The sequence below is a fragment of the Anopheles cruzii genome, chromosome 3, assembly GCF_943734635.1.
Source record: "Anopheles cruzii chromosome 3, idAnoCruzAS_RS32_06, whole genome shotgun sequence".
NCBI lineage: Eukaryota > Metazoa > Arthropoda > Insecta > Diptera > Culicidae > Anopheles > Anopheles cruzii.
The window spans coordinates 61860913-61873529 of NC_069145.1; the positions used below are offsets into that span (position 1 = coordinate 61860913).

The 12617-nt window shown below is 55.5% G+C and overlaps 1 protein-coding gene across 1 annotated transcript in view; it reads left to right on the forward strand.

Annotated features, from left to right (window-relative positions):
- The first annotated feature begins 3560 nt into the window (after positions 1-3560).
- Positions 3561-12617, forward strand: part of LOC128274542 (uncharacterized) — a 53562-nt gene continuing 44505 nt past the window's right edge. The window contains exons 1-2 of the mRNA XM_053012770.1: positions 3561-3802; positions 4383-6009. Coding sequence (XP_052868730.1) covers positions 4402-6009 — 1608 coding nt within the window. The 5' untranslated portion in view covers positions 3561-3802; positions 4383-4401. The remainder of the gene's footprint in view (positions 3803-4382; positions 6010-12617) is intronic.

Consider the following 12617-nt stretch of genomic DNA (forward strand, 5'->3'; position numbering starts at 1 on the left):
AGGCGGGTCTCACAGGGTCTCGATCCGCGCGAAGCTAGTCGATACTAGACGCTCCATTCGATAGGGTGGTGGTGCCGGGTTTAGGTAGGCTTCCAGCAACGATCTCACAACCCATCACTAATCGGGTTCTTCTCCTCTCTCCCGTCGCCACAGGTTACGATTCGACGAGATTGGCCACGATCTATTTACGGACTCCGATAGCCTGTCGTACGCGTCGCTGAGTCGCTCCTCGTCGCTGATACAGTTCGAGTCGTTGGAACGTCAGCTGCAGAGCGAGACAGCCGCACACCAGCACCCGCTGTCCGGGTCGTCACCGTCACTTTACTCGACCGAGCCGGCCGGTTCGATCGCCGGTTCGGATGCTGCCGCCGTGACGACGGCGGCCAGGGGACCCAAGGCTCCCGGATCCGGTCCCGGGCCCGGTGGCAACCGGCTGACGACGTCGAACCTGATTCAGAAGTCCATCGGCCAGACGGCACTGAACATTAGCGACTCGGAGCTGTACTCCTCCAGTGTCAGTAGCAGCAGCAGCTCCAGCAGTAGCACTAGCAGCAGCGCCGGAAGTAGCAGTGGCCCGGCGAGTTGCCCAGAAAGCAACAGCAGCAACGCCAGCAGCACCAGCAGCAGCGGCTACCGGTACGGCGCGAGTGATGAGTGTGCGGGACTCCGGCAGACAGGCGAGTCGACCGGAAGTGACCGGTCACCGGACGGTGACACGGAGGAGGAACTGCTGAGTGCGACCGTACGCTGCTGTAGCTCCCAGCGTTGCTCCCAGCGTTGGCCACGATCCGGTGCAACGTCCCGTAACAAGAACTCGATCGAGAGCCTCAGCGAGGACAGTGGCTACTGCGATCACCTCGGGCTGGTGGCGAGCGGGGTTCTGCGCGTGCGATCAAAAAGTTTGACCAACTTCGGGTCTGCCGAAAACATTAACTTCCTGTGCGGGGGGCAAGCTCTTCCACCGGCCTCGCTGCTCCCGGCGTCGATGGCGATGCAGCAGCATCACCAGCAACAACCGCTCAGCATGGATTACATCGGCGGTGGCGGTGCGGCGGAACCGGCACGGAACCCGGCACGCCTGTCGACGGTTTGTGACGTGGAGGACGAAGAGGACGAGTACGACGTCAGTTGCATTTCCGCGATCACCGCCGACCGGCCCGCCGAAACAATCAAGTGGCCCAGCCCAGCGGTGGCGCGGTGGACGAACATTAATAATGGTACAAAAATAGAGCACGATCCGTGTAAACAACGGTCCGACCCGGCATCATCCCATCAGCAGCAGCAGCAACAGGGGCCGTTTGTGGCCATTACGACGCGGCTCACCCCACCGACACCGCCGAGTAGCCGCGGGAGCTCATCGCCGGCGTCGAGCGAAGAATCGCTATCGCCTCCACCGCCGCCACCGGTGACAACGATGGCGGTGATGGCCGCGTCGCGTTCGGAGGTTAAAAATAGTTCGGCCCGCGAACGACGAATCCGCCCCTCGTTCAGTGCCCCCGACCTCCTCAGGCTTTTCGTCGGTGTGGATGGCGGTGGCGGCGGACAACGATCGTCACCGTTCGCGAGGACGGCCCGGTACGATCCGATCAGTTTCACCGTGTCCAGCGTGCCGGAGTGTCTCAACCTGTACGGCTCTTCCAAGCGCGGTGGCCGGGCGCGTCACCACAACACCGCCTTCGACTCCAGCGACGAGTCCGGGGGCGAGCGCTACGACGGCGGTTACGGAGGTGCTTCGGTGGCCAGCAAAAACTTTGACCTCTACGATCTGCAGCCCCAGGCGGCCAAGTGCTCGAAAACGGTTACCTTCTGTGTGGGTGGCGCCCAAACCCCTGTCCGGCCGAGGCAAAATATTCGCGCGAGTTACGCAAACCTTCTTGCGCTCAACTACAGTGACGAGGACGACGAGGACCGCGGGGGACTGGTGTACGGGCGGGCCAGACACCAGCGCCAGGACGAGTACTACTTGAGCCGCAACACGTTTCGCACGAGTAGCGGCACGAAGCTCGGTCGAGGGGCGGCCACTCCAACACCGACGGCCCCGGCACCGCTTCGCACACCATTGAGGCCATTCGGGGGCGGCACCGAAACGGAAGCAATGGAACCGGCACGGTGTGAGGAAGAGGACGGCGACGATGAGGACGAGGAGAGCCGCATTTTCCCGCTCGATCGCGAGGAGACGAACGTCTTCAACTCGCTGCTGGAGGAGATCTCGGCCCACTTCGACCGGAACCTGTCCATCATCAACGACCAGGCGGAAGCGTACGAACCGATCGCGGCCTTCCTGCTCGAGCAGCGCGGGCGCCCCGCTGCACTGCAAACGGTGGCCCCAGCCCCCGCAGCCGTCAAGACGCCACCGCAGCCACCGCCACGGCGTACGCAGATCAAAACGAACCCGCACGTCCCGGCCCAGTCCCCGATCGTGCCGCGCGGTCCCATCACCACCACGACCCACGACGGCAAAGTAGTGGCGTCGCGGCGAACCTTCGACCAGGATCCGACCAATCTGGTCACCTGTTACGCGGCCAGTCTCGAGCGGTGTCGCTTCGATCCGACCGAGTCCACCAGCAACCTCTACGACAGCCGGTCAAGCGGATTGAATGCCCCACAGGGTGGCCCAACGTCGACCGCGTCACGGTCCCTGCCGGTGAAGCGCGAATTCGTTGCCAGTACGCCAAATTTAAACTACTGCTATGGCGTCACCACCGAGGCGGATCGTGGCGAGCAGGGCGAGAGTGCGGTGGGCCGGCTTTTTGGCGATCAGCACCACCACCACAACTCGCTGAAGAACGTTGCCTCGTGCCGCTCGACCGGCATCCTGGCTTCGTCCAGTTCGCGGTGTGGCCTCTCGAAGGGCGTCAGCTTTTGTCCGATCGTTTCGGAGATCATCTGGAAGAGCACCGGATCGGTGTCGGGCGGTGAGTCGGACAACGCGAGCATCATTTCGAGCTTGGAGCTGGACGGCGCGGTTTGCGGTGACGAGTGCGATCATTCTGGAGCAAGCGTTACGCCGTGTTACGAGCGTAACGGATCGCCGTTACCGTTCGCACACGACGACGACGACGTAACGGATCGCAGCGGTTTGTCGACTTTTGTCGACGATCATCTGACAGCCGATCGTGCGAGCGAGCAGGACGGCGCAACCGAGCGGGACAACGCGACGGAGCGGGACAACACGACGAAGCAAAGGTTAGTAACAAAGTCAGGATGGCGCACGAAAGTCAGGTTTGAAAATTCGAAGCTTGCTATTTCGCTCTAGCGTCAGCTAGATCGAGTAGCTATCTCTTTCCCGATCGTAAGTCGCTTTAGCTTCGGCTTCCCTTCGTAAGTCGCAAAACCAACTTCGGGTCGAAAAACATTGGTTTGCTTATTCTTCTTCTTCTTGTTTTCGAATTCTAATTCGAATTCGAAATTTCGAATTTTCGAAAGAGACCGGGAACGCAGAGGATCGAGTAGTAACGCAGAAGATCACGTAAATAATGAGAGTTATTTTAAATTTCATGAAAACTCGAGCGGAAGGGTTGCATTTGTTGCGTTTGTTGCGTTTCGTTCGTTCGGATTTACGTTCGACGTACTAAATACCTAAGTACGTCGGTTGTGTTGTGTGCGCGCGTGAGAGATAGTTTCCCGTAAAAAAAATCAAACCTCAAAGTCTCTATAATCCATTTGTAAGGTTCCATTGTGATTTTGTGCCGTGCCGGTGTGTTTTTGTGTTGTGAACAGTGAAACAATAGGAAAAGAAGCAACAGGATAGGAGGACGTCTCCGAATCTGCTGTGTGTTTAGAACGGAACGGAACGCGGAAGGTTGGTTCCCTTGGCCTTTGGCTTGGCCGCCATGGAATTGGTTTTCTTCGGATCTGCCTTTCCATCGGCGTTCCCAACAGTTTCTACATATTGCTCGTTTGTGCGCGATTTTTGCATGTTTCCATAGCAACAAGAAAGAAGGTGACATTGTTGGGAGAACATAAGCGACACGAAAAGTAATCAATCGAAATTGTTGTGTGAGAAAATGATCATGTCCGGATGTGCAACGATCAGTGCATTGACTGGCCACAAACAGGATTTACCTCCGAATGGTCGTGGTTCGTTGTGTGTGTTATCGATCGTGATTGCGATTAAGCTGAATTAATGCATCCGCCAAGGGCAATCGGGCATCACGGATTCGTCGAGTTTTGCCTCGAAATGTTTATAAATGGCGGAAATTAGCAAAAATGCGAAAATTACTTGTTGAATTTTGGTCCTGTTTAACAAGTTTCGTCGTCGTCAGGTCGATCGCTTATTTATGCATAGAAAAATATTCAATTTGGTTTTTACTAAATCTTAACCAAGTAGCCAAGTGGTTTAAATGTCCCGTTAATCCATTTTTCAATTCAATATATTCCAGTGTCCAACAGCAACACAAAATGATCAGTGCCGAAAGCGGACATGGGAGCGTCCTTCAACACCAGAGTGATAGTGATGGTGGAACGATGACATCAACAATGTCCGGACACACGGGAGACAGCAGCGCGGTAATGCGCAGCAGCGTCGAAGATAGCCAGCTGGGCTACGGAATGCGGCCGCCGATGGCGCCGGGTGTCGATGTGTTGAACCGGAATGGTGCTGGTGGTGGTGGAATGGCGAGCCAAAGTCTGATTGCCAGTGAGGCGACCGTTCCGCGTGAACCTTACCAACAGCAGGGCCTCAACAACAGCAGCAACCACAGCAACAATAACAACACCAACAACAACAACAGCAGTTTGATTCGCAACTTCAAGAACGGCAAGGCGGAGAAGAAGGGCAAAACGTTCCTGTCGCGCCTCTCGTCCGGGTTCCGCTTCTCGTTCCGCAGCAAGTCGAAAAAGAGCGCCCTCAAGGAGACGACCTTCGGTGTGACGCCGGCGGCGGCCAACGGGTCGTCCGGGTCGACCGCGAACGGTGCGCAGAACTACAACAACAATCACATCACCACCACCGCCGCCGCCGCAACGAAGAAGAATAACGGTACCGGTGGTCGGCTGGCGGCGAGCCGTGGCGGAGGGAATGACAGTGCAACGGCCGACTTTATCTATATCCCGCTGAAGGATCCGTCCCGACAGCAGCACCAGCGGGCAGATGAATCGGTGGCCGGTTATCATCTACGCCAGATGAACACACTCGGCGTCACGGTGGACGACAGCTTCACGGGGGCCGAGGATGAACCGGACGATTGCGAGATCGCCGTCACTCGGCCACCCGGTTACTATCGGTCCGATTCCAGCACGGCACTCAATGGCAGCGACCGACACCAGCAACAGCAGCAGCAGGGCAACCACGTGTTGAGCTCCAAGCCACCGCTCCCGAAGCTGCCCCCGCGGGTCGTTGGCGTGTCCACGAAGCGGCAACAGAGGAACGCACATGCGCCGACGCCACCGCCGAGGGACCACGACGATTCGGTGGCCGCCGCCGACGACAACAACGAGGACTCGCGGTCGTCGTCCTGCTACTACCGGAAAAGCCCGACGCAGCTCCATCAGTACGCGGCCAGCGCGCTGGTGGCCAACGGTGCCGATACGGTCGACGGGACGGCGTTCGTTAGACGGGCACACTACGACGACAGTAGCGAGTACGGTGAGGGCGGTGGCGGTGGCTATTACTACTACGAGGACGACGGCGCCCGGTTCAGCGCCACGATGGGCAGCGAACAGAAGATCGGTCTCATCGAGACCAACCTGGACACGCACGAGACCATCATCTCCGGCAAGACCCGCTCGCTGATGGAGCTCGGTGGCCCACACCACTACCGTCACCACCATCAGCATCCGGCGCACCATCCCCAGCAACCGCAGCAGCACCAGGATCCGAACGCCGGACCAGCGTCCAGCGGAGGAGCAATGGCTGCCGGCCAGCGACGCACCATCGGTGGTGCCGGCGCTGGGCACATGAACGGGATGAAGGGGGTCGCGGGCGTCGGTGGCGGCAGCACGGAACCGAGCCGACCGCACAAAAGCATGGAGTTCCTGCTGGACAAGGAGAACCAACGGAACGTTCTGGTGAGTCTCTTCCTCCGCCGCTTTCTGTGTTTCTTCGTCGGCCATCGGCGGCACGGCGATGATAGTGTGTGAGTCGTCCTGGCCATGCCATAATCAATCATCGAAAATCGGGCGTGTGCACGTGGCTCCCAGTTGATGGAGGCATTAGCAGGTGTACCCACAACACACACTTTATTGTGAATATTATCAACACTTTTGGGCATAATGTTGTTCAAGTTCTTACCTGTAGAGCACCCTGTGCGGTCAATTACAACCGGGACTATCGTTTCGTTTGTGAAATATGCCTGATCACTGGAAGTGTTCCAAGTGATTCCAAGCCCATTCCAATCAGCTAACCGTATTAGAAAACTAGTAGGGTATTACAGACCGCGTGATGTCAGTGGGCACAATAAAAGCACCGAAATGGGACCCCTATCGTGGGTTCGAATGTCACCCTGCCGAAGCTCATTAACGGAGGTTGCTTCTGGTGCCTCTTTCGAGGGAGATGATTGGCTTCATCTTGTTGTTGGAGCTCATCCGGGACGGGAGACGGAGCTCCCGGAAAAGAACGGCTCCTTGATGGAAGCCCGAGAACGGGAGAACCGAGTGTGTGAGCGAGAGTCCCTACACAATACAAAACGAAAACAGGGAGTTCGGGTGGCGATCCGGGTTTCACGGTCCGGAAAGGCTGAGGATGGAAAGAAGCGGAAACAACAAGGGCTCACATTCCATCCATTCCGTCCAGTGTTACCCTAGGGGCGGCTAGGAGAGAGGGACACAGGCGGGGTCTCTAGGGATTGTGCAGTGAACCGACCGACCGAAGCGAAGAGCCTCGAAAAAGGATGCATCCGCTGGTCTATGGTGATAATGGTGATAATGGATTGTCCTCGCATTCTTCGCTTTTCCGGCAGGTGCTCTTTACGCAACGCGCCGCAATGGGCGCAATAGGCGCAAATGAAGTGCTTCAAAATTGTGCCCTTGGTGTGCTGCATTAGCCTAAATTACTTGACGGCCATTTTGGCGGCCACCGGACAAAGTTCCCGGCGACACTCTGGCAGATTGTAGTGTTTTGTGACGAAGACCAAGTTGCCTACGAACTTCTCTAGGGCAGATAAAATAGCCCGGATGGAGGGGCCTCTACTCGTCTTGTTCATGTTCCTTCCCCCGGGGGACCCGGCCGGAACCGGTCGGCCGAGAAAATCTGCCACCGTCAGCCGTGTTTCACTTTCCATTCCCCGAGCTCCGACTCTGCGCTGCCACCGATGAAAGGATCGATGATATCGGAATTCCACCGTCGGAATGTGTGGGTGTGTGTGTGTGTGGGTGGTGCGTCAGCGAAACAGAACAAGTGGGACATGCTAGACATGCCCCGTGTATGCTCGGTTTGGTCCTCCAAAAAAGAAGAAGGTCCTCACCGAAAACGCACGAGACGCAGTTCATGATGATGGCCTCTGGCGCGCGGCAAAGTTATGGGCCAAACAAAGAGCGAGAGACACCGAGAGATGCCTTTTTCGAAGGAACGGATACATCGACAGGAAGAACAACAAACCATAATGCTGTTTTTTGTGTGTCCGTCGTTTGAGGGCAACATCTGGTTCGGTGGGTTCATCGTTTTTTACTTGGGGTGTTGTTTGTGCTCAGCACTAAGATGCTTTTACCTTTCACGACGACGGACGCGGGGTCGATATGTGGAGGTTAGGGTTGTGGATGCCTGCTCAACTGGAACATCCAGCCGGTGGAAGGACACGGTAACGGTCGCGTTGGTGGCGTGCCCTTATGGCCTAACATCGGGTCTTAAAGGTGTGTGGCTTTGGGGTAGGTTCCATTTCGTTGCGTAGGGGTAGGAATGACTGTCCCAGGGGTACGGGCTGTGGGGGTAGATGTCCGTGGGCCCTTCATTCGCTGCTCTAAAGCCTTGTAACTGTGCTGCGCGCCTCAGGGTAGATGTTTTGAGGGACCGACATGGTGGCATCGATATTTGGGCTTTTAATGTACGGAAGTTTGCTTTTGCGTTTCTTGGGACTTATTTTGGACCGTACACCTGGCATGCTATGACCTTTCCAGCTATCTGCCTCCGGTCGAGGTCTCAGATAGGGTCTGCTGAATAAAGTCGATAACGGTTTCTGACGTACACGCGCCCTACACGCGAAGAACTCGACGGCCGCATGTTGCTAGAAGTGTCCGCCGATGGAGCGAAGAACTCCACACCACGAACGCGGCGAGTCAAGGTTCCCCGGCGGAAGTTCACTGGCCTGTCTCGATGGTATCGCGGTATCCGATACGGTTCCGTACACCTCTCTCCGTAGCGTGAACTTCACGCACCCTACCACGGTCACAGGCAGCGGCGACCCCCGCGGGGTAGAGTTGGCGTCTCGACTCGGCGGATTGCTTCCGTCCGCAGCGCCGAGCTCTGGGGGAAGCTAAACGTGTGGCTAATTGAATTAATGTGGCTCACTGTAACGGGATTGCTGTTGGGCTTTTGGCCCACATACGCAACATAACACACCGCTTTCTCGCGCGCCGTTGCCGTTCTTTCCCTTCCCACGGCGGGCCCGACTTTAAACTGTCTGCAGGCGGCGAGAGTTCCGTGTTGTTGGCGCGGAAGTCCGTACTGACGGGGTTCAGCCGCGTGGCTTCGAGTTTCAGATTTTAGCCGCCGATACCCGAGGTCACTCCAGAGTTCAGAGTACAGTGGCACTCCAGCGGCGGAAATCCTCTGTTTCTCTCACTCACTCCTGCACCGAAGAGGCAGCGGAACATAATACTCCGAGTTTCTGAGACCGATTCCGGCCAGGCAGCCCTCGGATGTGGGGTGAGAAAATCGATTGCAGCAAACCGGATTTTCTGCAGCTTTTTTGGAGCTTTCGGATGCAGTTGGGCCAAGCCAGGCCAGGGGTTAGCCGGGTGCTGCCGGGAGCATAACGGCCGTCCCCCATCCGGTAAACAGCTTGTGACCAGAATCTAATTATCTGCTCTGGATCTGCTTCGGGACCTCTCTCCAAGTCCACGTCCGTTCGGGTGGAAGTGATTGGTCTTGCGGGCCATTGCAGACCGATCGAAATGCCGCTTCGCTCCTCGTCCTGGATGCAGAACTGCACCCGGGACGCTATCTCTCATTTAAAAATGCAAACGGAACCTTTCATCGGGCCTGCGGGGAGGCCTCGGTAGACTTTCCCTGATTAAATTCTCCGTTCTCGCAGGGAGCCGCCCGTTTCATCTGTCAACGCTTCATTGGCTCTCGCCGTCACGGACGGAACGGACTGACGGATCCGGAACCGGCCGGCATCATCTTCGTGAGCCGGCTTTCGCCCGCAATTCTTCGCAACGCGTTCGAGGCGGCCGTGTCGGAGACGATTTATGCGCGTGACGGCATAAATTTTTCCGACGCCCCACGGGACTCTGGGCTCTGGACGGGACCTCACAGACCGCCAAGTTTCCGCCGGGCGCGCTCGAGTGAGCAACAGCCAAGTTCCGTTGGCGAGGGCAGGATCGATTCACAAATATTTACGGTCACGTGCACCGTTCGCGCGCCCGCACTGTCTGGGTACTATATGACTTTATTTGGTCCCTTCCGATTGGGAGGTGGCATGAAATCGAGTTAAAATGCCATTCCGGGACACACTGGGAACCAAGTGTCGCGGATTTATGGTTCATGTGTCGCGATGCCGCGAGACGCGATTGTTATTGCCTATCCGTTGTCGCCGCTTCCGATCCGGGAGTTCTACGGGGTCCTATGGCCCTGCGGAGTTGGGAATCTGCTAGTGTAATTGCTAGAGTCTGTTGATGGCAATTTTCTACAGTTGAAGAGTTTTGGTAATTCAATAAGTTTCGTTAGGGAAATGAACTTTTATTCACCCAACCAACTTCAAACTTTACGCTGGAAGCACACAAATAATTTGATGACCTTTCGGGTTCGACGTAAGAATTAAATGTGCTCAGCCTCTCTCGGAGCTGTTACGGTCCCGGAATGTTCGCTTTCCATTTCTTCCAAGGGCACCGCATCGCAGACGTCAGAGAGACCTTTGGGAGCGAGGCGGGTACCGTTTCTTGTTCGGTCGACGCGCGACGCGCGTCGTGAAATAAATCATATCGCAGTGAATAATTCTTCATCGGCGACCTGGGTTGGCGCGCGCGTGAGCGCAAACATTGCCTCCAAATGTTGGACATTTTTAATGCTATCTAACGAAATGCCGGTCGCCCGTGCTCGTTTCGCCAACCTTCGCCGGTTTTTGTATGCTGCGAAGATTTCTTTCGACGAACACCGGCGAGCGGAGTTCGTCAGCCTCCGCTGCCGCCGTGCCGTGTGATCCAAGGACGGTGTGACGAAACTGTTCTTCTTGCAATCCGCGGGGTTTATAAATCATTCCCACTAGTAACGCCGCGGCCCACGGCCGATGATCATTGGTACTAATTGATTTTTAAACCCGACGACGACGAGCGGCGCTAGCATATTTATGAGTTGGTTCGGAAATAGAAATGAAAATCGAACAAGCGAACCGAAAAAAGAGAGCACGGCCAACGGAAAACAGGGAAGAAGTTCATTCCAACCAAGCATCGCGAATTCCAGTGTGTTGAGTTGTCAGCAAAGTTGCTCCGAATCGCGCGGGGCCGCCATTCATTCCACTGTGTGAATTCTGATTTGTTTGTTTAGTCTCCGTGACGCATTGATTTCATTTACATCATAATTTATTCACCGGCTGTGGGCCAAACAAAGGGCAACACTTATTTGCATTTCAATGAAACTGGGCGAATGTGGTCGATTTTGTCTGGGGACCAATCAAAGGTTATGTCGAATGCATTGTCTATTTGGCTTGGTTAATATTTAAAAGAGGACATTGGGTCTCCTCCTTCATATAACTGCAGGGAAGTCCATTTTACTATACAATTTAGAATTTTGTAAAAATTTCAACAGTTCGTTTAAATTGCGATGTTTGCCTACTTTTCAATCAATATCTAGCGTTGGCTGCAATCAATTTAGCTCAACCCACACGGCGAACACTCACCTGATGCACATTCCGATCTTGGTCCCTCAGATAGTGTGGGCTTTCAAGGGCAGCCACATAACTCACTCGGGTTGCAGTCGTCAGCACACCACAATTGCATTTGCCCTATTGCACTTCCGTTCGCGCAATGTGTAGGACTTGGAAGTTGGAAAAAATCCCAACCGAACCCAAATCGCATTTGCGTTTGCCTGTTCCGTTCGCTTCAGGTCGCTGCCGGAACAGCTGGCGACAGTTGAAGTCGCGCCCAGTGTTGTTGATGGTGCAACGGTCGGATGGGTATAAAGTAATCCAACAGAAACGAATCAAGCATAAACAAATTAATTCTCATTACTGGCTGTGCCGAGATGTTGGGGGCCGTTGATGCTGCGCTGCGGCGCTCTATTTTAAGCAGCGAGCAAACAAAGTCAGCAAGAAATAGCAAACCTCCCTTCGTTCTTAAGGCGCAAGACGCCCGGATGCGGACCACTCTTAAATTAAGACAAATCGGGAGATATTTGCCTGCCAACGGATCCGTCGCGTCGTCTGCACAACAATGTTGGAGTCAGTTCCTCAGAGCCAGCCTCCGGGGAGTAACGAAAGGCTGCGGTGCGTAAATTTTGTATGAACCTTCCGCAGTAGGGCCAGTGAGTAGTCGCTAATGGAGCAGTTTTCGCCCAGCAATCTCCAGCCGCCAGCTCGAAGTCTGGCGGAGTCTTTGTCATCTGGGCACCAACAAAGTTGTGGAGACCACGAACACGCTATACGTGCCGATTCCGGGGGCACGCATCACGCATATGTTTCTCGCTGCCACAGCTGCTTCGAAGGATCGTCGAGAGCATCGGCGTTTGGTGATGCTGCGTGTGTGTCTCGCGTTCCGCCAGAGGATGGTGCTCCTTTATAGATGGTGCTTTGGCCTGCTTTTTTTTGGAAACAGTTGGGCACATCTGCTCACGCAGACCTCCGGAAGGCAGACACCAGCGAATCAGACCCAAAACGACGCAGCCGGCCATAGGTTCACGCCAGACAGGAAACGAATTCCGAACGGGACGGAATGTCGGCTTTTCGTTTTGCATTCCATTCCGGTCTCGAATGTGCGTCTTTTTGGGCAGAAGTGTCATATTCTCACCGACACCATCCCGAGAGACGGACCGAAAGAAAGACTTCAAAGATGATGGATCGTGGTTGGTGGCCATGGCAGGAAGGAAGAGAGGATCCCGCCCGGAATAAAGGTCGCGTTCAATTATTTGCCATGCAGTGCCGGTCGCCGGTCGGACCGATTTCATCAAGTCGTTGTTGGCGTCAAATTAATCGACCTTTTCGCTTTGACTTTCGTAGTCCGCGGCTTCTCCCCGTCCACCGGACTACCTCCGGAAACCGTCCACCGGATGTTACCCCGGGCCCCGGGTTGAACTACGTGCGGATACGTTGGCTGGCGGGTGGTTGGCTTTCGATGAAACATTCACCGCCAGCCAGCGGTTCCGTCAAACGTCAATACGCTGGCGGCCGGTTGGTTCGGGTTTGCGGTTTGACGGTTTCCTGTTGAGGCAGGCATACATTGTTTTTTTGCGTGTTACTGGGGCGGCACACCGAAGATGTCAAGCGTAGAGCTGTAACCGGGATGTAAATATTTCTCCAAAGCCAAATATT